Raw genomic sequence first — 26,911 nt, 5'->3', positions numbered from 1 at the left:
CTCTATCATATAACCCTATATATCACAGAGCCCAGCTTCTCTCCTCTATCATATACCCCTATATATCACAGAGCTCAGCTTCTCTCCTCTATCATATAACCCTATATATCACACAGTTCAGCTTCTCTCCTCTATCATATAACCCTATATATCACACAGCTCAGCTTCTCTCCTCTATCCTATAACCCTATATATCACACAGCTCAGCTTCTCTCCTCTATCCTATAACCCTATATATCACACAGCTCAGCTTCTCTCCTCTATCATATAACCCTATATATCACACAGCTCAGCTTCTCTCCTCTATCATATAACCCTATATATCACAGTGCTCAATTTCTCCCCTCTATCATATAACCCTATATATCACAGAGCTCAGCTTCTCTCCTCTATCCTATAACCCTATATATCACACAGCTCAGCTTCTCTCCTCTATCATATAACCCTATATATCACAGAGCTCAGCTTCTCTTCACTATCATATACCCCTATATATCACACAGCTCAGCTTCTCTCCTCTATCCTATAACCCTATATATCACAGAGCTCAGCCTCTCTCCTCTATCATATAACCCTATATATCACACAGCTCAGCTTCTCTCCTCTATCATATAACCCTATATATCACAGAGCTCAGCTTCTCTCCTCTATCATATAACCCTATATATCACACAGCTCAGCCTCTCTCCTCTATCATATAACCCTATATATCACACAGCTCAGCTTCTCTCCCTCTATCATATAACCCTATATATCACACAGCTCAGCTTCTCTCCCTCTATCATATAACCCTATATATCACACAGCTCAGCTTCTCTCCCTCTATCGTATAACCCTATATATCACACAGCTCAGCTTCTCTCCTCTATCATATAACCCTATATATCACACAGCTCAGCTTCTCTCCTCTATCATATAACCTATATATCACACAGCTCAGCTTCTCTCCTCTATCATATAACCTATATATCACACAGCTCAGCTTCTCTCCCTCTATTATAGCACCAGCTCCTTAGGATATCTTAAGTGAGAGCTGGATTTCTGTTTCATTGTTGGTTCCAGCATCTTGCACAAGGTCTTGAAGACACTCGATAAGACTTTCTTATTTTCTTCCTCATTCACTTCTAGGTTCCGTGTCCCTTTAAGGCAGATTTTCCTGCAATGTTCTGTGTCTTGCGCCCGTACTGAGGTGCTGGGATCATTGTGATATTATGTAGAGATTTCTTTCTCTTATTTTTAGGCCATGTAGAGAAATGTAGGAGACTCTGGACCTTAGGGGGGGAATCTGCCTAAATAATTTCATGTTGACGTGAGAATACAATATTGGCTCCCACCAGAGATCCGGGGGCAGTTTCCTTTGTGCTCACATGCCATGCAGCCACGGAGCGCTTTACTCTCTTGTCCCAGCTTTGTGTCATCTGTGAGCTCAAAGGTAAAATGTCCTGGAGGGTCAGTGAGGAGGACACAGGGGGGGCGAGATGGGATCCATTATCTGCTTATAAAGGGACAATGACAACCTTTGCTATTCACCCTATTTATTTGCTGTATAAGCCAATGTCAGTGAAAAAAAATCATTAAAAAAACACCTGCGGAATTGGGCTTAGTGTTGCCCTGTCTGTGGGGTCTGTACAGTGACTACTGAAGGGGCTCTGCTGGTCCTGATAGCACTTACAGCTTGTACCCCTGAGCTTACTTATATAGACAGAGGATGCAGAGAAATTCCCTACTGCAGTTTTTCCCAATGTTTTTACCCCTGTAAAAAATTTCTTTCGGGCCCCCATACCAAATAATTGTTACCCAAAGTGAAAAACTGCCTAAGTGCGGGTTCATACTAATTTGGCAATAAACTCCGCATCATGTCAGTAGGCTTATTAACTGAGTCATGCATGATGTTACGGGGGCTGCCCTCTAGACTGTTCTCCTAATTACATCCCAGAGAATAGATTTGCATATTTTTTACCCAGAATCCCTAGCGGGGCAGGAATGACTTGTAAGTCTCCGTACACCTATGTAGGCACACACTCTCCCTAATGTGTACGATTATCCCCTGACCCTGGTCTATAGTCTCTCACTCTGCCAAACCAGTATCCCTGCGCTATGCTGACGAGGTCCAAAAGACCGAAACAGCGCTGTCCATGGCTGGGAATCTGTTCCTTTTGGAATAGAAATACTAATTTGGCAATAAACTCTGCATCATATCAGTAGGCTTATTAACTGAGTCATGCATGATGTTAAGGGGGCTGTCCCTAGAGGGCAGCATACAGAGTGCAATGTTCTCCTAATTACATCCTGGGGAATAGATTTGCATATTTTTTACCCAGAATCCCTAGCGGGGCAGGAATGAGTTGTAAGTCTCCGTACGTCTATGTAGGCACACACTCTCCCTAATGTGTATGATTATCCCCTGACCTTGGTCTATAGTCTCTCACTCTGCGAAATCAGTATCCCTGCGCTATGCTGACGAGGTCCAAAAGACCGAAACAGCGCTGTCCATAGCTGGGAATCTGTTTCTTTTGAGATAGAAATACTAATTTGGCAATAAACTAACCTACAGTTTTTCCCAAATAAACTTCTCTTTCTTGCCGTTCTCCACCATTTGCAGGATCTCTGCTTGCTGTCATAGCTGGGCAATATTCTTCTTCGTATCCAGAGGCGGCAGCCCCCAGTACAGACCTCAGCAGATGTGTCCCGGGTTTGCGACGAGTTCTTTAATATCAACTCAGTCGAACGCATTATAATTATGGAACAGATTGTGCAGCAAAACAGGAACATAATCTAATAGGGTTTTTTTTTTCCCTCTGCCAACTGAACATATGTTGCTGTGTGTGCCGATCATATCCTGATCACTAGCGACATGCATACATACAGGACCTATTAGAATTAGGTGTGTGTGTATATTTACAGTAGTGTGCAAAAGTTTTAGGCAGATGTGGAAAAACTGCCGCCCATTAAGAATGCTTTCAGAAATAGAAGGGTTAATCGTTATTTTGAACAAATAACAAATTGAAGAAAAGTGATCTGTAAATCCCATTAATATTTGGTGTGGCCTTCGCCCTTTGACGTCTATCAATTCTTCGAGGTGCACTTGTACAATTCAGGGATTTTTGGGATTTTTGTCAGGTTTATGATAATCTAATTGTAGCAAACAGGTTAATGATCATCATTTTCATGTAGATTGGGGTATACACCAAGGCCCCCCTCCCCCACCATACAACATGTATCTGAGGAGTCTTTGGACCCCAACCACTACCTGTGCGCCCCTCTGCTACACCCCTGCTTGTCCGTGAGAGCCGATATATCATGATAACAATATATTTTATGTTATTTTATATCTTCTATTTACACCAAGTTATTCAAAACTTTTACATTTTCCTCCTGTATTTGGTATTGTAAGACCAGACTATTACCTGCGTTTAGGCTATAAAATCCATCCTGTAATACAGTAACCAGTAATAATACCGCTACACTAGCAGATACAGTATATACTGCTCCATCCTGTAATACAGTAACCAGTAATAATAATACCGCTACACTAGCAGATACAGTATATACTGCTCCATCCTGTAATACAGTAACCAGTAATAATAATACCGCTACACTAGCAGATACAGTATATACTGCTCCATCCTGTAATACAGTAACCAGTAATAATAATACCGCTACACTAGCAGATACAGTATATACTGCTCCATCATGATTACATCCTCCAGTATCAGTACAGCTGGAAAACTGTGACAGCAGAAGCTCTGAGCAACATATAACAACGCCAGATGTACCAGACCAGGCCCAAAGTCCCACAAGACCCTCCTCAGCACCCCCTTTGAGAAATGATGGCCAATCTGCAAAAATGTGTTTATTACTTGTAGTGAAAGGCGTTTATTTTTACATAGATAGGAGATAGATAGATAGATGATAGATAGATAGATAGATAGATAGATAGATAGATAGATAGATAGGAGATAGATAGATAGATAGATAGATAGATAGATAGATAGATAGATAGATAGATAGGAGATAGATAGATAGATGATAGATAGATAGATAGATAGATAGATAGATAGATAGATAGATAGATAGGAGATAGATAGATAGATAGATAGATAGATAGATAGGAGATAGATAGATAGATAGATAGATAGATAGATAGATAGATAGGAGATAGATAATTGATAGATAGATAGATAGATAGATAGATAGATAGGAGATAGATAATTGATAGATAGATAGATAGATAGATAGATAGATAGATAAATAGATAAATAGATAGATAGGAGATAGATAGATAGATAGATAGATAGATGATAGATAGATAGATAGATAGATAGATAGGAGATAGATAGATAGATAGATAGATAAATAGATAGGAGATAGATAGATAGATAGATAGATAGATAGATAGATGATAGATAGATAGATAGATAGATAGATAGATAGGAGATAGATAGATAGATAGATAGATAGATAGATAGATAGGAGATAGATAGATAGATAGATAGATAGATAGATAGATGATAGATAGATAGATAGATAGATAGATAGATAGATAGATAGGAGATAGATAGATAGATAGATAGATAGATAGGAGATAGATAGATAGATAGATAGATAGGAGGGAGATAGATAGATAGATAGATAGATAAATAGATAGGAGATAGATAGATAGATAGATAGATAGATAGATAGGAGATAGATAGATAGATAGATAGATAGATAGATAGATAGATAGGAGATAGATAATTGATAGATAGATAGATAGATAGATAGATAGATAGGAGATAGATAGATAGATAGATAGATAGATAGATAGATGATAGATAGATAGATAATTGATAGATAGATAGATAGATAGATAGATAGATAGATAGATAGATAGGAGATAGATAGATAGATAGGAGATAGATAGATAGATAGATAGATAGATAGATAGGAGATAGATAGATAGATAGGAGATAGATAATTGATAGATAGAGATAGATAGACAAAAGACAAATATGGGATAGATATATATAGATAGATAGGAGGTAGATAGATAAATATGACATATGTTTGGATAACTATGACATCGATAGTAGGAGGCAGCACTCATGTGGGTGATCTGTGGGCACCAGCAGACCAAGCCTGGATAATCAGGTTATAGACAATCCATTAGTTGTAGTAAAAAACCCAAACTTCTCCTCCTTCTATATTTCCATTTCTTTCCACCTTTCGGACTGTTCTCAGGCTTGCTGACTAGAGCGTCTTATTTCCCTCTATTACTATTGATGTGCTATTTTGCAGTTTTTGGTTTTCTAGATGGATGTGAGCCCTGTCTTTCTCTCTGAGCCCCTGTTATCTCTGATGTTCTCCTTCATTCCATCCTCCCTTTATTACTATTGTGTCCAGGCTAATCGTTTCCATATTCTTACAATGTGTCTTATTTAGAACATTTCTGGACATTGCGTCTTCTCTCATTTCCACCATTTAGGATTGCAGGATACTAATGTTCTCTGCAGATACGTTGGCTGTGGTCAATTACGTGACATTAGGCTTCTTCTGATAATGGCCTTTTCCTATGGAGCTTCCATCAGTACCCGATCCTGAGAATCTGATGTGCCAATGTCAAAGTCTTATCAAAGTTTTATAGTCCTCAGCCCCGATACTTGTTAACCCCTTACTGTCTCCCCTTATTTTGGGTCTTAAGGACCAAACATTTTCTTTTCTCTTTTGCATTGTTGCATTCCTAAAGCCAGACCTTTTTTCCTCTTAGTTTAGCTGTATGAGGGCTTGTTTTTTTGCAGCAGGAGTTGTTTTCATCGGCACCATTTTTAAAGGGATTCTACCATTAAAATCAAATTTTTTTGTCAATCACACGTGGGAATAAACTTAAGAAAGGCTATTCTTCTCCTTTAATTAAACCTCTAAGGAAACCATCACAAAGGCTCTTCTTATTCCCCCAGAAATTTCTGCATTATCTTGCGTTCTACCTTTTCTCATAACTGTTTTCGCCCCCTCGCTATTCTTATTTCAATGGTAATAAAAGGGCTACTTTGTATAATTGTGTACTTGTACTCCGGTAAGCGCTCCCCTGGTGGACACTGACTACACCGTTACCATTGTCTCTAGTTTAGACCACAACATTCACGGATGTACGGGAACAACATAAAAGTTCAACTCAACCCCCGATAAACCTTCTCCGGTGCAGGCACGTGAACCATGGAGATGGAACAAATAAGGTGGAGTGAACACAGTGGATTCATTTTTGAAGGGAGTTTGTCCGCCTCCTCCGCTGCTGAGCTATTGCTTTTATGGCTGTCCTTTGACCTGCGGTTTGACAAGACCAGGCAGGATATATTCAATTTTGCATGACCATGAGTTCTGACACCCTCAAAATCAGCCCTGAGATGGGCCAATGTTAGACCAGTTTGTGTGGTCACCCTTAGGGGGTGTTCACATTTGTGCCACTGTGCGCCCTGTGGGTTTCCATCCTAAGCCCCAAAAAATTGGACAGGAGATGGCTTCCCAGTGGTCCATTATAAAACCCATGGATTTTAAAAGCAAACCGCCGGTGTCCGCCTGCACCCTCTTCATGGGGAAACCATTTTTGGTGGCCGGACACAAAGTCAGACATGTTGGAGAGCTGCTAGCATATTCTTTACCTCTACTAATGCAGGACTTTGTGTCCGGCCAAAAAAACTGGTTTCACCGTGGAGAGGCTGCGTACGGACACCAGTGGTTTGCTTTTAAAATCCATGGGTTTTATAATGGACCACTGGGAAGCCATCCCCTGTCCAGTTTCTCGGGGGCTTAGATGAACGCCCCCTTAGATGGGCCAATGTCATTCCAATGTGTCTGGGGTCACCCTTAGGTGGGCCAGTGTTAGTCCAGTTTGCGTAGTCATCCTTACCTAGACCAATGTTAGTCCAATATGTGTAGTCACCTTTACATGGGCCGTTTTATTTTATTTTGGCAATTTCCTGTACTAGAAAACAATTTATATATAGATTTAAGGCCATATTGGCGACCCCCAGGGCCAATGTAAGAACTGGAAGATGCCGGTCAGTAACATGCTAGAGAGTAGCCCCCATTTCTTTAGACACATCTGACCTCACCTGGCAAGTAGTTGTGCACCTGAAGAAGAGCTTGTGGAGCTCAAAACGCATTGTGCAGTATGTTTTTGTCCAATAAAGGTCATACATTTTATTTATTGTGTCGACACTCCAATCTATGGACCAGAGAGCTCAGACGTTCATCTCCAGCCGCCGGCCTCCTTCCTCTCATTTCTTTGGTGTCATCCACATTATCCTATTCTGTGCTGAGGTCTGCAATAAACATGTCTGGAGAGGATCCAAGAAACCCAGTGATGATGGCCGCTCAATGTTTCTTGGCAAATGAAGATGTGCAGTTGCCACGTTGTGACCGGCGTAGTCATTGCTGTGTTGTACGTCACAAGAAACATGACAGGCTTGGATAGTCATGGTCTATTTTTGTTGGAAAAGAAAAGACTTGAATCCCATCAATTGCATCAAAAGACTTGAGTCACCGTCTTATCCCAGATATTAAATAAAGACTCATTCTCACCGAGCCTTCCCTACGTGAAAATAAAGTAGGAAAGCACTGAAGAAATGTCACGATTAAGGCTGGCCCCTGCGTGCCGTTGTGGTTTTATACCTACTGAAACAGTCTGTGGAGGAACCTCTGTGAACTTTCTGTGAAAAACGGGAAAAAACGCAACACACATCTGGCCTATCTGGTTTCTAGCATTGATGGTCTATCCTTAAAGGGATCCTATCAGTGGATTCCTATATTAAAGGGATCCTATCATTGCATACACTTTTTTCTCACTAACACGTAGGAATAGCCTTAAGAAAGGCTATTCTTCTCCTACCTTTAGATGTGTTTTCTGCGCCGCCGTTCGGTAGAAATCCGGGATTTCTTCGGTATGCAAATGAGTTCTCTTGCAGCACTAGGGGCGTCCACAATGCTGCGAGAGAATTCTCCAGCGCCCCCTCTATCTTCTTCTGGAACGCCCTCTCCTTGTGTCTTCTTCCTACTGAAAGGCGGCGCATTCGCCGTCGGTTATGATCCGCCATGTGCCACCACGTCCACGCCTGATCGCCCCTGTCCCATTTGCTCCTTGCCTGTTCCCGCAGGCTCTTTACCTACCGCCTGTTCCTGGCTCCCCGCAGCCACCCACATCCCCATGCGGATGCCACTTCTCACCCGGCCCTGTTCTCTCTCCCATGGCCCCGGCCACCCCCCACGGCACCCCCTGCTCTTCCTCTCCCCGACCCCCCACGTGGTGCCCCTGACCCCCTCTTCCATCCCGGGGGCCCCGGGTCAACCTCCCCACCCCCACTTTTCCTGAAGACCCCCCCTCCTATGGCCCCCACCTGTCAGGCACCTCCAACCCCCCCCCGTTTAGCAGTCCCCCCTCTGCAAAATACCCTAACTCCTTTGCTGTCACATGCAGTGCCGAATGACAGTGTGCGAACGCAGACATAGGGTGCATGAATGCTATATTCCGGACCGATCTGCAGACTCTGTAGACCACAGGCGGTGCCGGACAGCAGGCTTTCTAGAGAGCGCACAGGCGAGTCTTTCCTTGGCCGCGGCACAATAGTTTGATCCCGCAGCGAGCCCTGCACGTCTTGGTGCCCCACAGTCCAGGCGCTTGCTCCGGCCGCTGAGGAGCGCACAGCGACGCCATGTTGGTTTGCTTGCTGAGCGCCCGATAGCTCCGCCCACACAGAGAAGCGGCAGCCAACCGGGTGAACTGCTGAAAGGGCTGAGATGACGTCATCCCAGGTCCTACAGCATCCCAGGTCCTGCAGCGAATTCGAAAAGTGAAAGGCACCGGTCACGGGAGAGAATTGCGGCGGTGTACGGGAATTCCATGTAACCTATCTTTCAATCCAGGCCCCAAGGTATGTATGTGCGCAATTACAGCCAAATCTGTTAGCCTGTCTAGGTGTCATTGAGGAACAAACATCCAAACATTTATAATATTAGTAGGATACACTTCTATGTTGCATCTACGTCATCTTGTTTGATTATATTGGTTTTGATACTTTATTTCGATGTATATGTGAGACTAGAGACAATGTGTCCCTGGAGATATAATAATATTCTATCCGTAGTAGTCTCAGGTTCTTTCTGCCTTGTGGACGCGGAGGTTTATTCACTGTCTTTTCCAGGAATATTGAATAAAACCTAGGCAGTGGCGGCCGTGTGTTCCATCCTGTCCTGGCCGGTAACATTTACATGCGCTGACATTGAACAGGATTTGATAATCTCATATGCCGGTTATTTTTAGGGGCTTAGACGGGGTTGAGGCTCCGCATACAGAAATCTCTAAACATGATCATTTGCTTCCAGGCGGTAAATGAGCACAGCAGATTATTTGGCACTCGCAGGATTACTCGGGCATTACATTTGTTTTCCTAATTTTGTGACTTTTTTCCCTATTGTTTACCAGGCGGCGAGCAGGCAGCTGGCAGAAGTTCTGCTCCATTCTCTGAGTGAGAGGTGTTACTGGAGCCCCTTGAAAAGTCCTTTGCCCGAATTGATGATGAATAAAGATGAAAGTTCTTTCCCTTACGAGATCCTCAGTCACAAACCACAGATCCATTGTGGAGACCAGTAAGAGACTTCTGACATTACTATAGTCTATCATGCGTACGGTTTTCCACCACTGTGGTGTCAAATAGAAACACTGATGAACCGCTACAAGATAGGGGAAGGTCTGAAAGTGCGTCAGGAGGTCTTTGGTCAACAGTTTTGTAAGATACTTAACCTATCTAACTTCTTAGATAAATCATACTTGAACGTGCACCCTGGGCGGTGATGCACGATCCAATGTCATCTTCTGGCACGCCTACCTCTTCTTTCTTCTTCTTTTGATGACGCCCTTTGGTCCTGGCTCTTCCCTGGCTTCATCTTCATCCTCTTCCGGTGATTCAAATCCGATTGGCTGAAATCCGGCGCGTGCACAGTAGCGCTCCCTCCGGAGTTACTGTGCACACTCCGGCGCCATTTTTCTCAATGGCAGTGACACCAGAGTGTGCACAGTAACTCCGGAGGGAGCGCTACTGCACACGCGCCAGATTTCAACCAATCGGATTTGTATCGCCAGAAGAGGATGAAGATGAAGACGGGGAAGAGCAAGGACCGGAGGGCGTTGCCGAAAGAAGAGGTAGGCGTGCCAGAAGATGATGTCAGATTGTGCATCACCGCCCAGGGTGCACGTTCAAGTATGATTTACCTATATGTTTTTATAGTTTTATTTTAAAACGGGACGGGGGTTTAAAATAAGATTACCGGTGCCTGAATAGCCTTTTTAAAGGCTATTCACGCATATGTGGGGCTTATACAGCAAAATTTTGCTGATAAATCCTCTTTAAATAGTGATATCTCCATCCAGTACTGCTGTCTTTGTACCATATACTGTAGAAGCTGAGAATTTCAGCTTTCATATGACACCAGAACCAGGTATAGCCATTTGAGGTGACCATTCATCCCTTTGGCAAATGGTCAGAACAGATTTTCCCTGGTAACAACTATGTTTTCTATTAAAAGGAAGTTAGATAGGTTAATTAAACACATTACAAAAAATTATTTACATAGGATTCTCTTGACACTAACCTATCTATCTGCAGGGCTAGGGTGATATGCTGGTTCTGGTGACACTAACCTATCTATCTGCAGCACTGGGGTGATATGCTGGTTCTGGTGACAGTAACCTATCTATCTGCAGGGCTGGGGTGATATACTGGGTCTGGTGACAGTAACCTATCTATCTGCAGGGCTGGGGTGATATGCTGGTTCTGGTGACAGTAACCTATCTATCTGTAGAGCTGGGGTGATATGCTGGTTCTGGTGACAGTAACCTATCTATCTGCAGGGCTGGGGTGATATGCTGGGTCTGGTGACAGTAACCTATCTATCTGCAGGGCTGGGGTGATATGCTGGCTCTGGTGACAGTAACCTATCTATCTGCAGGGCTGGGGTGATATGCTGGTTCTGGTGACAGTAACCTATCTATCTGCAGGGCTGGGGTGATATGCTGGGTCTGGTGACACTAACCTATCTATCTGCAGGGCTGGGGTGATATGCTGGTTCTGGTGACAGTAACCTATCTATCTGCAGGACTGGGGTAATATACTGGTTCTGGTGACAGTAACCTATCTATCTGCAGGGCTGGGGTGATATGCTGGTTCTGGTGACAGTAACCTATCTATCTGCAGGGCTGGGGTGATATGCTGGTTCTGGTGACAGTAACCTATCTATCTGCAGGGCTGGGGTGATATGCTGGTTCTGGTGACAGTAACCTATCTATCTGCAGGGCTGGGGTGATATGCTGGTTCTGGTGACAGTAACCTATCTATCTGCAGGGCAGGGGTGATATGCTGGTTCTGGTGACACTAACCTATCTATCTGCAGGGCTGGGGTGATATGCTGGTTCTGGTGACAGTAACCTGTCTGCAGGGCTGGGGTGATATGCTGGCTCTGGTGACAGTAACTTATCTATCTGCAGGGCTGGGCTGATATGCTGGTTCTGGTGACAGTAACCTATCTATCTGTAGAGCTGGGGTGATATGCTGGTTCTGGTGACAGTAACCTATCTATCTGCAGGGCTGGGGTGATGTGCTGGTTCTGGTGACAGTAACCTGTCTGCAGGGCTGGGGTGATATGCTGGTTCTGGTGACAGTAACCTATCTATCTGCAGGGCTGGGCTGATATGCTGGTTCTGGTGACAGTAACCTATCTATCTGTAGAGCTGGGGTGATATGCTGGTTCTGGTGACAGTAACCTATCTATCTGTGGGGATGGGGTGATTTTCTGGGTTCTGGCGGCACCACTTTAGTTTTTGCTGTACTTGTTTTCTCATCGGTATGATACAGTCTCTTACCAGTATTAGGTATGTTGCGCCCTGTGACGGTATTAGGTGGCACATGAATCTTGCATGGCTTGTTTTCTGTTGCCGGTGTCTCAATGTGACGGTTGTGTAACTTCAGTATATAGCCTAATTCTTCACTTGTGTTTGTTTACAGCCTGTACTGCCCTCAGGACAACATCGAGGAGGCTCTCCTGCTACTCTTGATCAGCGAATCTATGGTAAGATATCACCCACCTTACCGATATTACTATTATACCCTGCACGAGCGTCACCCCTTCACTTACTAATAAACAGATATATCCTAATAAGCTACAGCCAGGCTGCAAGTTTATAGGCATAAACATAGAATGAATGTGTTAGAGTATTCAGTACAGTGCAAAAGATTTAGGCATGGGGGGGGGGAATCCTGCAAAATGAGATTGCTTTCAGAAATGAGAAGGGTTAACAGTTTACTTTTGGCAATTAACAAACTAAAGTGAACAAAGAGAAGAGAAATGTAAATTTTACCAGGTACAGTCTCTCAGCCAAGGACAGCTGTTTCGATGTTATTGCATCTCATCAGCTTGGCGCAGAGAAGACTGACCTGGCAGAGGTGAGAGGCTTCTAGACAGGGTTGGGGGATATCGTCACTCCATAGGGAGAGACCACCATTTAGGTGTGTGGAGTCTTATTAAGCCATGAGCGCTCCAGTGTGCAAAGGAACATGGGAAGAATATGCAAATCTGACTTCCATGATGTAATTAGGAAGTCAGTGCCTCAGTCATGCAGCCCAATAGAGGGCGCTCACTGCGTAGTAACATAATTCCAGCAGTGAAAGAGTCTAATGCAAGATTAGAATCTGCGTAGGTGATCTTTACTTTTCTTCTTGGCTGGACGTGGTTAGAGATGTGTGTCACGGGATCATCAGCTTTTTACGACAATATGATTTTGGGATACTCCAATGGTTTTGTTATACGTTGCATCCGGTGAAGGCTTCTGCTTCCATCTCGTGATATTTTATTGAATTGATTTCATGAGAATCTGAATTCTTTCACCGTATTGGGATATATCCGATTTACAGACAATAACGTTTGTGTTTCTTGCATTGTGCACGGTGTTATTTGTTTTAGCAGATGTGAACGGAACAGTAAATTTCAGCAAGTAATATTACTAGTTGCTTAAAGTGGTAAAAGTAGCATTTAAAGGGGTTGTCCAAGAAGTGAAGCTGACGGTAGGAAACGTTTGTGATAAAAACGACCTTTGCTCACCTGTTGAAATCCTGCACCGCCCGGGCACAGATGCTGCAGGTCCTGTAAGTCTTTGTTTCCTGTAGAAATGACATGACTTACATCCGTGTGACTGCTGCAGGGAAACAGCGATCCTGTGCTCAACATGGTTGCATAAAGAATGAGGCCTGTGAGTGGCTGCGGTGGTCCCGGGGATGTAGGTCAGGTCACTGCTGCAGTGCAATAAACACAAGGCTGGTGGGGACTTACCCCCTGAACCCCCTGCGAACATCCAGCGTACACCTATGGTGCAGAACTATAGAACATGCAAAAGTGTGGCTCTGGGGTTTTGTTACATGTATGACACATATATGACAACTTTGATCACAGACTTTTAACCCTAAGAGGCTAGTCAGAGGGCTTTGGCTTCCTGTGACCCCTGATTGACCACCATTTGTCCACTGTCTCAATGCCACAGACAGCGTCACAATAGGAAGACAAGTTTTTGTTTAATAACATTTCCTGCTATTATCAATGCTTTCCTAAACCTCCTGAATAAATAAAGAAAAATGCTTCTTTCCCTCCCTCCTGCCCCTGCACTGATCATTGTCTCTGAATTGACAGATCAGTCTCTCTGTCCTCTGCCTGTCTCAGTAACTCGTCCTGCTCCTCCATTTCCTATCCTTTCCACTTCTCTCCATAGACGTCAGTGGGTCGGAGCTTTATACTGTGAACCCATTTGATCGGTGAGTTCAGAGACATTGATCAGTGCAGGAGCAGAAGGGAGGGAAATGAGTGAAGAAAGAAGCATTTTTTTCTCAATAAATTTTTTTTTTCACCTGGACTATTCATATATTAAATTTAGAGTAAAAGTTTAGGTTCGCTTTGAAAATAGTTGCAGTTAAAATAGTTACCAACAGTTGCCATCATCCGGAATATTTAGTAATTTGGCACCTACCAACTCCTGTTCCCGGGATTAAGAACATCCTACTAGCTGTGTGTTGATGAGATGTGAAGACGTAAGGATATCTTATATAAGATTCATCTATCCCCCTGGTACATGTGCTATGAAGTAGTTTGGTGATGTAGTGCTATTCTCCGAGCAGCAATATGCCACTATAAAGTATGTGACATTAGCAAGATTGACACAATATGGCACAGGGATAGATTGTCAGCACTTTCCCCGGTGCACACAAGCTCCTGCTCGCGGAATCATCACCTAGGAGATATATTTATAAGCGCATATGTTTGCCATACTGAAATATACTGAAATATACTGAAATATTGCATTTCGCAGTGCTGGAATCTTCTTTTGTGACCAGTAATAGACTAGCAAATGTCTCTAGTGTGTCACTGAGTAATCCTGTGTGCAAGCAACAGACGTGGGGAGCAAACGGAACCTTCCTTTTTTTGGTCTTCTAATTATAATTGCAATGGATTTATTGTTATTCCTGATTATTGTCCAATATTCTATTATCCTGACTCATTCCGTGTGGCTAATAAAAGGAACAGTTAAAGGGAATTTGTCACCAGAACCAGCATATCACCCCAGCCCTGCAGATAGATAGGTTACTGTCACCAGTACTAGTATATCACCCCAGCCCTGCAGATAGATAGGTTACTGTCACCAGACCCAGCATATCACCCCAGCCCTGGAGATAGATAGGTTACTGTCACCAGACCCAGCATATCACCCCAGCCCTGCAGATAGATAGGTTACTGTCACCAGTACTAGTATATCACCCCAGCCCTGCAGATAGATAGGTTACTGTCACCAGACCCAGCATATCACCCCAGCCCTGGAGATAGATAGGTTACTGTCACCAGAACCAGCATATCACCCCAGCCCTGCAGATAGATAGGTTACTGTCACCAGAACCAGCATATCACCCCAGCCCTGCAGATAGATAGGTTAGTGTCACCAGAACCAGCATATCACCCCAGTCCTGTAGATAGATAGGTTACTGTCACCAGAACCAGCATATCACCCCAGCCCTGCAGATAGATAGGTTACTGTCACCAGACCCCAGCATATCACCCCAGTCCTGCAGATAGATAGGTTACTGTCACCAGTACTAGTATATCACCCCAGCCCTGCAGATAGATAGGTTACTGTCACCAGAACCAGCATATCACCCCAGCCCTGCAGATAGATAGGTTACTGTCACCAGTACCAGCATATCACCCCAGCCCTGCAGATAGATAGGTTACTGTCACCAGAACCAGCATATCACCCCAGCCCTGCAGATAGATAGGTTACTGTCACCAGTACTAGTATATCACCCCAGCCCTGCAGATAGATAGGTTACTGTCACCAGAACCAGCATATCACCCCAGCCCTGCAGATAGATAGGTTACTGTCACCAGTACCAGCATATCACCCCAGCCCTGCAGATAGATAGGTTACTGTCACCAGAACCAGCATATCACCCCAGCCCTGCAGATAGATAGGCTACTGTCACCAGAACCAGCATATCACCCCAGCCCTGCAGATAGATAGGTTACTGTCACCAGAACCAGCATATCACCCCAGCCCTGCAGATAGATAGGTTACTGTCACCAGTACTAGTATATCACCCCAGCCCTGCAGATAGATAGGTTACTGTCACCAGAACCAGCATATCACCCCAGCCCTGCAGATAGATAGGTTACTGTCACCAGAACCAGCATATCACCCCAGCCCTGCAGATAGATAGGTTACTGTCACCAGACCCAGCATATCACCCCAGCCCTGCAGATAGATAGGTTACTGTCACCAGAACCAGCATATCACCCCAGCCCTGCAGATAGATAGGTTACTGTCACCAGAACCAGCATATCACCCCAGCCCTGCAGATAGATAGGTTACTGTCACCAGACCCAGCATATCACCCCAGCCCTGCAGACAGGTTACTGTCACCAGAACCAGCATATCACCCCAGCCCTGCAGATAGATAGGTTACTGTCACCAGAACCAGCATATCACCCCAGCCCTGCAGATAGATAGGTTACTGTCACCAGACCCAGCATATCACCCCAGCCCTGCAGATAGAGAGGTTACTGTCACCAGATCCCAGCATATCACCCCAGCCCTGCAGATAGATAGGTTAGCGTCACCAGACCCAGCATATCACCCCAGCCCTGCAGATAGATAGGTTACTGTCACCAGAGCCAGCATATCACCCCAGCCCTGCAGATAGATAGGTTACTGTCACCAGACCCAGCATATCACCCCAGCCCTGCAGATAGATAGGTTACTGACACCAGAACCAGCATATCACCCCAGCCCTGCAGATAGATAGGTTAGTGTCACCAGAACCAGCATATCACCCCAGCCCTGCAGATAGATAGGTTACTGTCACCAGAACCAGCATATCACCCCAGCCCTGCAGATAGATAGGTTACTGTCACCAGACCCAGCATATCACCCCAGCCCTGCAGATAGATAGGTTAGTGTCACCAGAACCAGCATTTCACCCCAGCCCTGCAGATAGATAGGTTACTGACACCAGAACCAGCATATCACCCCAGCCCTGCAGATAGATAGGTTAGTGTCACCAGAACCAGCATATCACCCCAGCCCTACAGATAGATAGGTTACTGTCACCAGTTTGGTCATGTGATATACAGTCCATGGTCATGTGATATATACAGTCCACGGTCATGTGATATACAGTCCATGGTCATGTGATATACAGTCCATGGTCATGTGATATATACAGTCCATGGTCATGTGATATATGCAGTCCATGGTCACGTGATGGATACATCACACATGGTCTGAGACGAGTATAGGTAAGACATAAAGTAGTGCATTAAACCACTTTATTCTCCCTGGCCCATGTATCCCGTATATACTACAGTCGGACCATCTCACTCCTGTGTTGCGTCTCCCCACCTTGTTCCATCCTATTAGTTACATAGCACTACAGTCACAGCATAAAACCTTCTTATCCAAGTCTGCGTTTCGAGCCATTTCCTGAATTCCCATCTTTGCTACAGAATACGGTAATATCCAAATAATATGTAAACCTATTAATATTGCAGAACAATAATAGGCCTTGTTAAACCGTTTGTTATATAACATAATAATCAACACAAGTAGCGGAGGATTTTCAGGATTAAGGAGCAGTTACACCGCTGGAGGTTTTCCAGATAACACAAATGATTTTTATTTGCTGCTTTTTTTCACGTCCTGTTGTCTGCTGGCGAAGACTAATACAGTCTAGACTGTTCTGTAAGTGCAGGCAGTGATGGAAGTTGTAGTCCTAGTCCGTGGATTGTTATATTGTAGCACATGTTTTCGTGGACTCCATCACGTGACCCTCCAGTGGTTGGAATGGCGTGCTGAGAGTTGTCGTTTTCCCGCCACTGGCGACCTGCTGGTTGGGGAACCTCTTACTTAGTGGATCATTGTATATATCTTACCTAAGGCTGTATACAATATGGCTTCCTGTGTACAATATGGATCTGTAGCGTGTCAGCCAAAAAGCGCTGCAGGAAAAATCGCAGCAGCAACGCATCACATCGTTTTCACAGAAACTCTGAAAATTTGCATTTGCATTTCCGCAAGTATAATTGACGTTTTTGCAATTTGCAAAATGCAGCATTTTTTCTGCAATGCGTGGATAGTATTAGCCAGAATCTCATCCACATTGCAAGTACTGTGACACGCTGCGTGTTCACAACATGGGGCCCAGGCCTTAAGCAAGGTAGGCTGTTCATGGCAATTCAGAGACACTTACAAATATAAAGTTATAGGAAGATATTCGGGCCTGTTCGCTTGCAGTCTCCATCTCATACAAGGCGCCTTCACATGTAAGAACTTGTCACTGAATTTGTTCAGGTATGTGAAGCAGATTTTTCTGCTTGTCAAAAACCAATGAGGATTTTGATGTCGAATATGAAGCAGAATTTAGAGAAGCGAGTCACTGTATTTTGCCTTTATTGGGTAGGGCCAAATTCTGGGGGTGAACTCTTCCTTAATGTTGCAACTGGGGGTCAGTGTTTTACATTGCAGGTGTATAGTGCCACCAGATTTATCGGAGGTCATGTGTCTACTATATATAGAATATTCTTTACCATGTACAGAGCCAGCAGTGACAGCAATACTGACGTGGGGAGACAGACATGCAGTAGGGGGCGCATTTCTACGTCGTGTGTACGGTAGTATGTCCAGTATCAGAGCATTGCTGTGGTGCAATAGATACAGCAACTATTTTTTGCTGAGTTGTGTTCAGCTACAGAAACTGCAACGTCACAATTTGTTTTTGTTTATTGGAACAAATAACTTTATTAAAATTGCTCTTCTATATCCTCTTGTGAACCAATACTAAATTCTTGACTTTCCTGCGTTATAACAGGCCAACAGCGATGCCGTTATCAGCCGAGCGCCAGATCAGAAGGAAGACCGGGCTGTGAGCCTTCAGAATGCCTCTGCGGTGTACGACCTGCTAAGTATCACAATGGCCAGAAGAGGGCAGTATGCCATGCTCTCTGAGGTATTGCACTTTATTTCGGGAGGGTGCAGCCTACTTCTGTACAAGGCTTGAACTCATGTTTATCAGTTCTTGTCTTTCAGCTCTATCAGAAATATAATATGACTTGTTTTAGAGTAAGAGCCCTGTGCACGGGTCTGGGAGGGTCTGGATTGAGTCTCAGGCGCTGTATTCACTGCTGTATACTGCTACTGTACAGCATTGTGTAAGGCTGAGGCCACACATTGCACAAAATCTGCATTTTTGTTGCTTATACTTCTCCCTTCTGCACAATCCAATCCTGGCAGCAAGAAACACAACATGTCTACAGCAGAGGCGTCAATTCTAGGTCCTGGGCCTCAATGCAAAATCCACCATTTGATCCAACCCTGCCCTTTGCCATTTAGAATAGTGGTATATTTTATGGGGCAGTGGTAGGCCCATTAGCATTTGCTCCCTCTGTGCCCCCTATAGCTACGCCCCCGACCTAAGCCTTATTAGAAGAAAAAATATCTGAAATATCTGACAAACGTGGCCATATATCTCTGTATGAAATCGAAAACATGTGAAAGTGCAGCGTGACCCCATAAACTTGTGCAGGATTAAGGCTTTGTACAGCTAGGGGGCGCTATCGAGTCATCCTGTAATGGGTGAAGCCTGGCATTCACATGATTGCACTCTTGGATATGACGCAGAATTGTCACAGTCTGTGTTTTTGGGGCTTTTTGGAGAGGCTTCATTGTCAGTTCTACACCTGATGAATACACCAGACTCATAACTATGGGGCAAGTTTATTAACACTGGCGTATCGTCCTAATAAAAGGAGTGCGACCCTTTGTAATAGGACGCCATTACTTAGAGCAGAGCATATAGGGGTCATCACCAAAATCACATCCATTGCATTTGTCTATTCCTATTCCTTCCTGAATACTTATGAATACAATGACAAATGGGTGTTCCAATTTCCCTTGTCAAAGGGGCGGTCCCTGTACCAGTCGTCATTGATTGGACAGTACGAGAGGGTGTAGAGACACACCCCCAACCAATAACACCTAGATGTCAATTTATTCATACATTTCCAGGAAGAATAACAGAGGAATGGTGCAATGCAGAGTTCTGAGTAAAGGTCCCCCAGACTTGTAGGGGTAGACGGGAATATAATAAATTAGACACGTCAGGGGAGGTGGCCGGTCCTCTTTATCCAGGTATCTGGGAGAATAGATTGTTGAAATGTTTTGTCCTATTCTTCTCTTTCTCTTTCAGTGTTTGGAGAGAGCCATGAAATTTGCATTTGGAGAATTTCATCTCTGGTACCAGCTGGCATTATCCATGATGTCTTGTGGCCAGGTAAAGTCGTCAGGTCTCTTTGTCACTTCCGTGTTATGTTTGCAAATAGTTCATCATTTTTAATAAATCCCAGGGATCAGATTGAATGTCAGTTACAGAGTGAAAGGAACAGCTTAAAGGGATTGCCCTGATACTGAGTATAATATATTCATTGTGTAAATAAAATGAACAATGTTGCTAAAATAATCCTGGAAAAGTTCTGGTATTTAGTTACATTGTATGGCGCCATCTGGTGTTCAGAGTACATGGCAGCGTGCATGTCCTCCTGGTGGACGCACATGCTCAGTCACTCTCCTCACCAGCCGAAATAACTTCTCCTAGAGGGAGCAATGTCTCCACAGTAGTAAGTCCGTATAGTTGCGAAGACTATATAGCAAAAGTAAGAAAGTGTAATATTGTCGGCAGCTAGAGAGGAATGGCGACTGATTCTGTCCAGGTCCTGACCAGCACAGATTAGCAGCAGCAAGGATACGTGTGCAGGACCTATATGGCACCACACGGATGCCGTACCTGGAGAGGATCACCTACGGTAAGGGCCGGAAGAGGAATTAGAATCTGTCTTCCGCCATAGATTCATCTCCACTTAGGGTTAGTTCACACGGGGAGCGTTCAGGCGGATTTTGGCACTGAGAGTGTCACGGGGAGCTGCGTCACGCTCGGGTCAAAACCAACCTGCCACAACAGTCACGGCTTCCCCCTCCGGAGCAGGCTCAAATGAATGGGCCGACTCCGGAATCCACCTGAAGAAAGGGCAGCCCGCTTCTTTTTTCCGTGAGCGGCAACATGCCGCTAGCGGAAAAAAAAAACAGTAGCACCATTGTGAGGGGACGGATTATGACCTGGATGACGCACCATAATCCGCCCCCTCAGTGCCCGTGTGAACTAGCCCTTACCCTCCCTGGGTTTTACTCATCATAGGCCTTAGAGTATCCCAAGCCATGTATTCTGCAGCTGAATCGGCTGCCAGATGGAGCAGGACGCTTATTTTTTCAGCATCTTGCTTTGATCCCTTCCCCCCATGCAATACAGTGGGAGACGGATTGAGGATGGAATTTGGAGCTTATTTTGAGACAAATGTGAAATTACCCTAAAACCGTACTTATAAGGACTTCTACACTTGTATGGACATCTTATTACATCTCCATGCAATTTAGAGGTTATAGGGTGATGGACTGCGGCTGTGTGCACTTTTCTAGTCTGCAGCAGCGTGCAAAATTCTTATGCATGGCCTTACCTGACCCAAACTAAGCAAAGTGGGTAGGAGTGAGAAATTCTCTGTCAGCAAACATGGAGCCTGAAGAAGATGATATCAGACTCCTCGACCCTTGTCCTGCACAGCGTCCTCATCCTCCTCACCTCATCTACTGCAATGGCCACAGTACAGGGGGAGACATTGTTTGACACCCTGTCTATTAAGTCGTCTTGTTCCGGTGATTCTACGGAGTACGTCTTTTCCACCAAGACGTCCTTCGTAGAAAACATCTGCGCTTAACGTTGTAGGATCCGCGTTCCTAGATCCTTTTTTTCACTGGAAGAAATAAATATAAATCACTTTTATGTCTGAAGTTACATCACAGCTGAAGTTTGTATTTCCTCGTGGGTGAAATTTGAGCCGAAGCTGAAACTGAGCTGTATCTCAAAATACCACGCTCGCTATTCGATGTCACTTTGCCAAGCGCTGGCCTATTGCACTCTCATTAAGTGAACATGACACAATGAATCATTTGATGTCATCTCATCCACTGCGGGGCTGAAATAACTCCCCACAAATAAGGGCTCCGCAGGAATCCAATACACCCATGTTCTCATAAATTATCTTATCCTAGAGTCAGGATCGCAACGCACGTCACATCAGATTTGACAAAAAGACAATGAGAACCAACACTCCTCCAGCAAATAAACATGAGACTGTGGGACAAGGGACCGTAACCACCAAATGTCCCTGATCTGCATTGACAGTGCAGTTTTTTGGGGGGTATAGAAGCACAAGAGTTGCTCTGCGGTCCCTGCTGCATAGGGGACACCCAGAAATCCATCCAGAGACCCTTACCTAAAGAATAGCATGCAAGGCCAACTCTCAGCATGTCATGCACTGGAAAGAGCGGAACAAAATATTCTATTTTTTCTAAAAGACGGTCGGTGCCCCCTCCCATGTGGATTTACACTACCGTGCTAATGTCCGTTGCTCTCATCCGTCCAAGACATTAAATGACAGATGCAGATGAAGCCCCCTCTGTCTGGTGTCCGTCTGCACTCACTCCAATGTAGAAAACAAGATGGAAGCCATCTTTGTTGTATGTTGTTTTGCTTTTCTGACGGAAGAAGTTGTACATTCTGTTAAAAAAGTAACATACATGATGGAAGACACGACAGCGGCCGCCATGTTGTTCACATTAGAGTCAATGGGAATGGACACGGAAGGAGGAGACGGCTTTATCTGCATCCGTTACTCTGCTGCAGTTCATGTCCGTGGTTGTCACCCTAGGATGGATGACAGCAATGGACATTAATAATGGTAGAGTGAGCTCATCCTAAAACTCTTAAAGGGGTTGTCCAGGATTAGAAAATCAACCTATGGACGGGTGAGACACTATGTTTGGAACAAAATGGCCATTTCTAATCCTGGCCGTCCTCTTTAAGTGCAGAAGAAAACCAAAATTGGATGGGGCCTAAGGTAGATGGAGATAATGTAGAAGTTTTAGGCAGACGTGGAAGAAGGCTCCAAAGTAAGAAAGCTTTTGGAAACAGAAGGGTTAATTAAGTTTATTTCTGTCAATTATCAAAATGAAGTGAATGAATTAAAGAAAAATGTAAACCCCATCCATATTTGGTGTGACCTTTGCCCTTTGGAGGAGGAGTCCTGGAAGGGATGATCCGGCCCCCACAGATATAGCCCTGATCTCATCATCCTCCAGTCTGTCTGGGATGACATGAAGAGACAGACGGATTGGACAAGCAACATCCACAGAAGATCCGGGCTTAGTCCTCCAAGATGGCGGCGGGCACAACCTGGCCATACATCATAGATATATTGGTGATGACAGAACACTTGTCCAGCTGACAGCTATTCCTCCTAACCCTCCGATACACATGCATGTTCAGTTTGTCCCAACATACATGTGGTCTGAATAGAAAGCAATAGTGAGCCATTGCCAGACACGTCTATGTCCCCTGAGATGAGGGTCTGATCCTTCTCGCCCCATACACGTTAATCTAATGTCTATGGCCCATAAGCCTGAGATGAGAGCCGGCCACTAAGTGCCATGTCTGTGTGGGTTACACAAGTATGTAAACACGTGCTGGTGTAAGTTGTATCATGCAGCCTGGTATTACATGGGATTTCATATCCCGTCCACATGTTTGGATTAACTCTTTGCTATTTTAATGTGTACTAACCAATTACTGAGCCTGTCAACCGCATAATCCCATTTGCTTTCCCGACTCCTACATTTGTCTGGGAACTAGTGAAATGGTTGTGAAAATTGATCTGAGCTGGAAATAGTCAAAGCCTTGTAAGGGTAAGAGGGGATTCCTTGCGCTCTACAATCCCCCTCTGTGCAGTATTTCATATGCAGTCCCAAAGGATTCCTGTCGTAGTCTCTGCAATGCGTCATCCTGCTCTTGGAAACCAAACCATACGGCGTGCTCAATATCTGCCGATGAAAGCGTTAGGACCGGCCCGTCCCAGGATGGGATCTGTCATAATAAAATCCACAGGGCGAAGAGACAGGAGAATTCCAACTTTGCCCTTCATGTCTACATGTACATTCACTTGCACAACTGTCGGCCCCCTGCTGGGAAACTGGATCCTGCCATGTGTGTCCTATGTTGGGGGCGGATGTATTGCTGGATGTTAGACTTTCTATATATGCTTTATTATATTTACTTGTATAGCGCCAACATATTCCCCGGCAGGTTACAGTTATTGTCATCACCCGCTGTCCTATATAGGGCTGACAATCTACATTCTCTATCAGTAGGTCTTTGGAGGAAACCAGAGTACCCAGAAACTACATGCAGGTGTTCTCCTTGGTCGGATTCGAACCCAGGACTTCAGCACTTTGCAACTTGAAGGGTTTCTACCATTAAAATCCAATTTTTTGTCAATCACACGTAGGAATAGCCTTAAGAAAGACTATTCTTCTCCTACCTTTAGATGTCTTCTCTGCCCGCTGTTTGGTAGAAATCCTGTTTTTTTCTCTCGCAGCACTGGGGGCGGTCCTCGGCGCTCAAACAGCATTGGGGTCCTTCCCATTGCTGCGAGAGAACTTTCCAGCACCACCTCCATCTTCTTCAGGAACGGGTCTTCATCGCGTCTTCTTTGAGCTGGGTTCAAACTTGCAGGCCTCGGGCACAGCCGACTGCGCATGCCCACAGGCCACAAGAAAATGGCCGCTTACACAGTAAGTAAGCGGCCATTTTCTTGTGGCCTGTGGGCATGCGCACTTTAAATAATTATTAAAGTTTTTTCCCAGAACGTATTAATTGATGCCCTATCCTTAGAGGTCCAACACCCGAGCCCCTGGCGATCTGCTGCTTGTGCGAGCATTGCAGACTCTTCAGTACTTACCAAGCACTTGTGCATTTGTGCAGTGGCTTTGCTTGGAATCGCAGCTCAGCCCATTCACTTGACTGGTACTGAGCTGCAATCGAGCCATGTGATCGATGAACGCGACATCACATTTCGGCGCATGCAGCGCTCAGGACACTGATCCTTGAGGTTTTGGGTGTTGGAACCCCAGTCCTGGAAAACCCCCAGGGTTCTCTAGATTGTGTTAAAAGGATTTGTCTACTTTAGAAAACAGTCCCTACTATGGAGTAATAGAGGATGACCCAGGCACATAGTGATATAAAGCAAACCTATGTCCATGAACCAACATGTAGGAGAGAACATGGCTGATGGGAAGGTTGTGGTAAACAGATAAAAGCTTCCTCCTGATCCCAAATGGTAAGGAAACGAGATCAATATTCATTCAAGAATTCACTTTGCAGGACCCGTCCTGCCTTACACTATCCATTAGTTTGAATTGACAATGTGTAATTCTCAATTTGCCCTTTAGGGGTGCTGCAGGAAAGTTGGAAACACCAGATATTCTGTAAGTTGATCGAACCCACTAATTATGGTGGAACAGGGTGACCGTCCTATAAGTATGGACTAGTCCCTGTCTGCAAATTATTGGGCTGGTTAGCTATACTGTCAGGTATGTCCCAGATTATAGCTGACAATTGAGGTCCAAGTAGGCGAAACTTTGTGAACCCTGTAACAAGTATCCATTGTATAAAGTAGAGAACCCCTTTAAAGGGATTCTACCATTAATTTTTTTCATTGACACAACGGAATAGGCTTAAGAAAGTTTATTCTTCTTCCACCTTTCAATGTCTTCTCTGCCCTGCCGTTCATTTAAAATCCCGTTTTTCGCCGGCATGCAAATGAGTTCTCTCGCAGCACTGTGGGCGGTCCTCAGCGCTCAAACAGCACTGGGGGCATCCCCAATTCTGCGAGAGAACTCTCCAGCACCGCCTCCATCTTCTTCAAGAATGGCCTCTTCACACGTCTTCTTAAAGCACTGGCTTCAAACTTCTAGGCCTCGGGCTTAGGGCAAAGCCGACTGCGCATGCCCGCCGGCCACAAGAAAATGGCCGCTTACACAGAAACTTTCCTTAGTTGGCAGAGCTGGGAATGGGAAGAAGTGTCAGAGCATGAAAGTAAAAAGTATTTCCTTCGTACCGATCCTCCAGGGTTAATATTTCCTTCCTACATGTCTTCGGGGCTGCTCTTGCTCATCCAGGCATCTATAAAATGTGTGTGTCGATTGTGTGTTCTGCCAAGTGGACTTGTGTGGAAATAGCTGAGAAGACAAAGTTTGACAACAGAATACTACTCGGCCACTCAGTTCCCATCCCCTCTGGGACTATAAAGCTCCAGTTCACATGAAGGAATTTGGAGCCGATTCCGCCTCAGATTCCTCTTCACTTTCCGCCATGTGAACGGCTCCTGTCTGATATTTGCACCTACGTTTGCTGCTCAGTAGACATCCTTGGCACTAAATCAGCGATGGTGCGAGATCAGAGACTTTGCACGGGCGTTCTTGAAATCACAGCTTTTCTGCAAAAACCATGGTGTTTAAGGCCGGGTTCACATGGGAGTTTTTTTGGACGCGGTGGCCGCCTCAGAGTCCGATCCAAAAAACAGCCAGCCCTGACTGGATGTTGTTGCAATGCCTATAGTGCACCGTCACCCAATGGCAGCATTCTGCTCCGGATTAGCCCTAAATAAATGGGCCTAGTCGGGAGGGAGTGTTGCGAGGCGGATGTCCGCAGTTGCTTCAGCCGCGAAATCCGCCTGAAGATCCACACATTGGGGAAAAATATTTGCAACGGACATGCTGTGATTTAAAAAATGGTGTTGTTTTCCGTATAGTTGAAACAGAAAGCTTGCTGAGGGAAAAACTTTGATGCTTTTCTGCCCCATTTCCGGGCTAAAAATATTGATAAGCCATTCTAGGTCATCATTATTAGATCAGTGAGATTCTAACATCCAGAACCTCCGCTGATCAGTTTTTCTCGGCGGCTGATACACAGAGAATGGAGCAGGAAGCAGACAGCGCTGTTCAATATGTAGTGGCCAGACCAGGTCACTGCAGCTCAGCTTTCATTGCTTTGAATGGGTACTATGGTGCAGTGACTTAGTTCAGCCACTACACAGCGCTGTCTGCTTCCTACTCAATTCATCTCCTTAAGATAAGTCATCAACACTTTTAGTGGAGGGGTCAATACCGAAAAACGAAATGTCTCCAGTAGAGATGAGCGAGTACTGTTGGGATCAGCCGATCCGAACAGCACACTCCATAGAAATGAATGGATGCACCTTGTACTTCTGTTTTGACAGCGGCCGGCCGCTTAACCCCCCGCGTGCCGGCTACGTCCATTCATTTCTATGCGAGCGTGCTGTTCAGATCGGCTGATCCGAACAGTACTCGCTCATCTCTAGTCTCCAGTGCTACCATTGAAGCGAATGAGAGCGGGGG

General features: G+C 44.8%; 1 protein-coding gene across 1 annotated transcript in view; it reads left to right on the top strand.

Moving 5' to 3' along the window:
- TTC7A (tetratricopeptide repeat domain 7A) overlaps nt 1-26,911 on the top strand; it is a 229,847-nt gene that overhangs the window by 46,677 nt on the left and 156,259 nt on the right. Inside the window, exons 7-10 of the mRNA XM_075267023.1 lie at nt 9,455-9,618; nt 12,030-12,093; nt 18,423-18,560; nt 19,800-19,883. Of these exons, the coding sequence (XP_075123124.1) occupies nt 9,455-9,618; nt 12,030-12,093; nt 18,423-18,560; nt 19,800-19,883 (450 nt within the window). The remainder of the gene's footprint in view (nt 1-9,454; nt 9,619-12,029; nt 12,094-18,422; nt 18,561-19,799; nt 19,884-26,911) is intronic.

Source organism: Leptodactylus fuscus, chromosome 3 (assembly GCF_031893055.1).
Source record: "Leptodactylus fuscus isolate aLepFus1 chromosome 3, aLepFus1.hap2, whole genome shotgun sequence".
Classification (NCBI taxonomy): Eukaryota; Metazoa; Chordata; class Amphibia; order Anura; family Leptodactylidae; genus Leptodactylus; species Leptodactylus fuscus.
The sequence above is the reverse complement of the archived record's forward strand: the minus strand, read 5'-3'. Positions and strand labels throughout refer to the sequence as shown.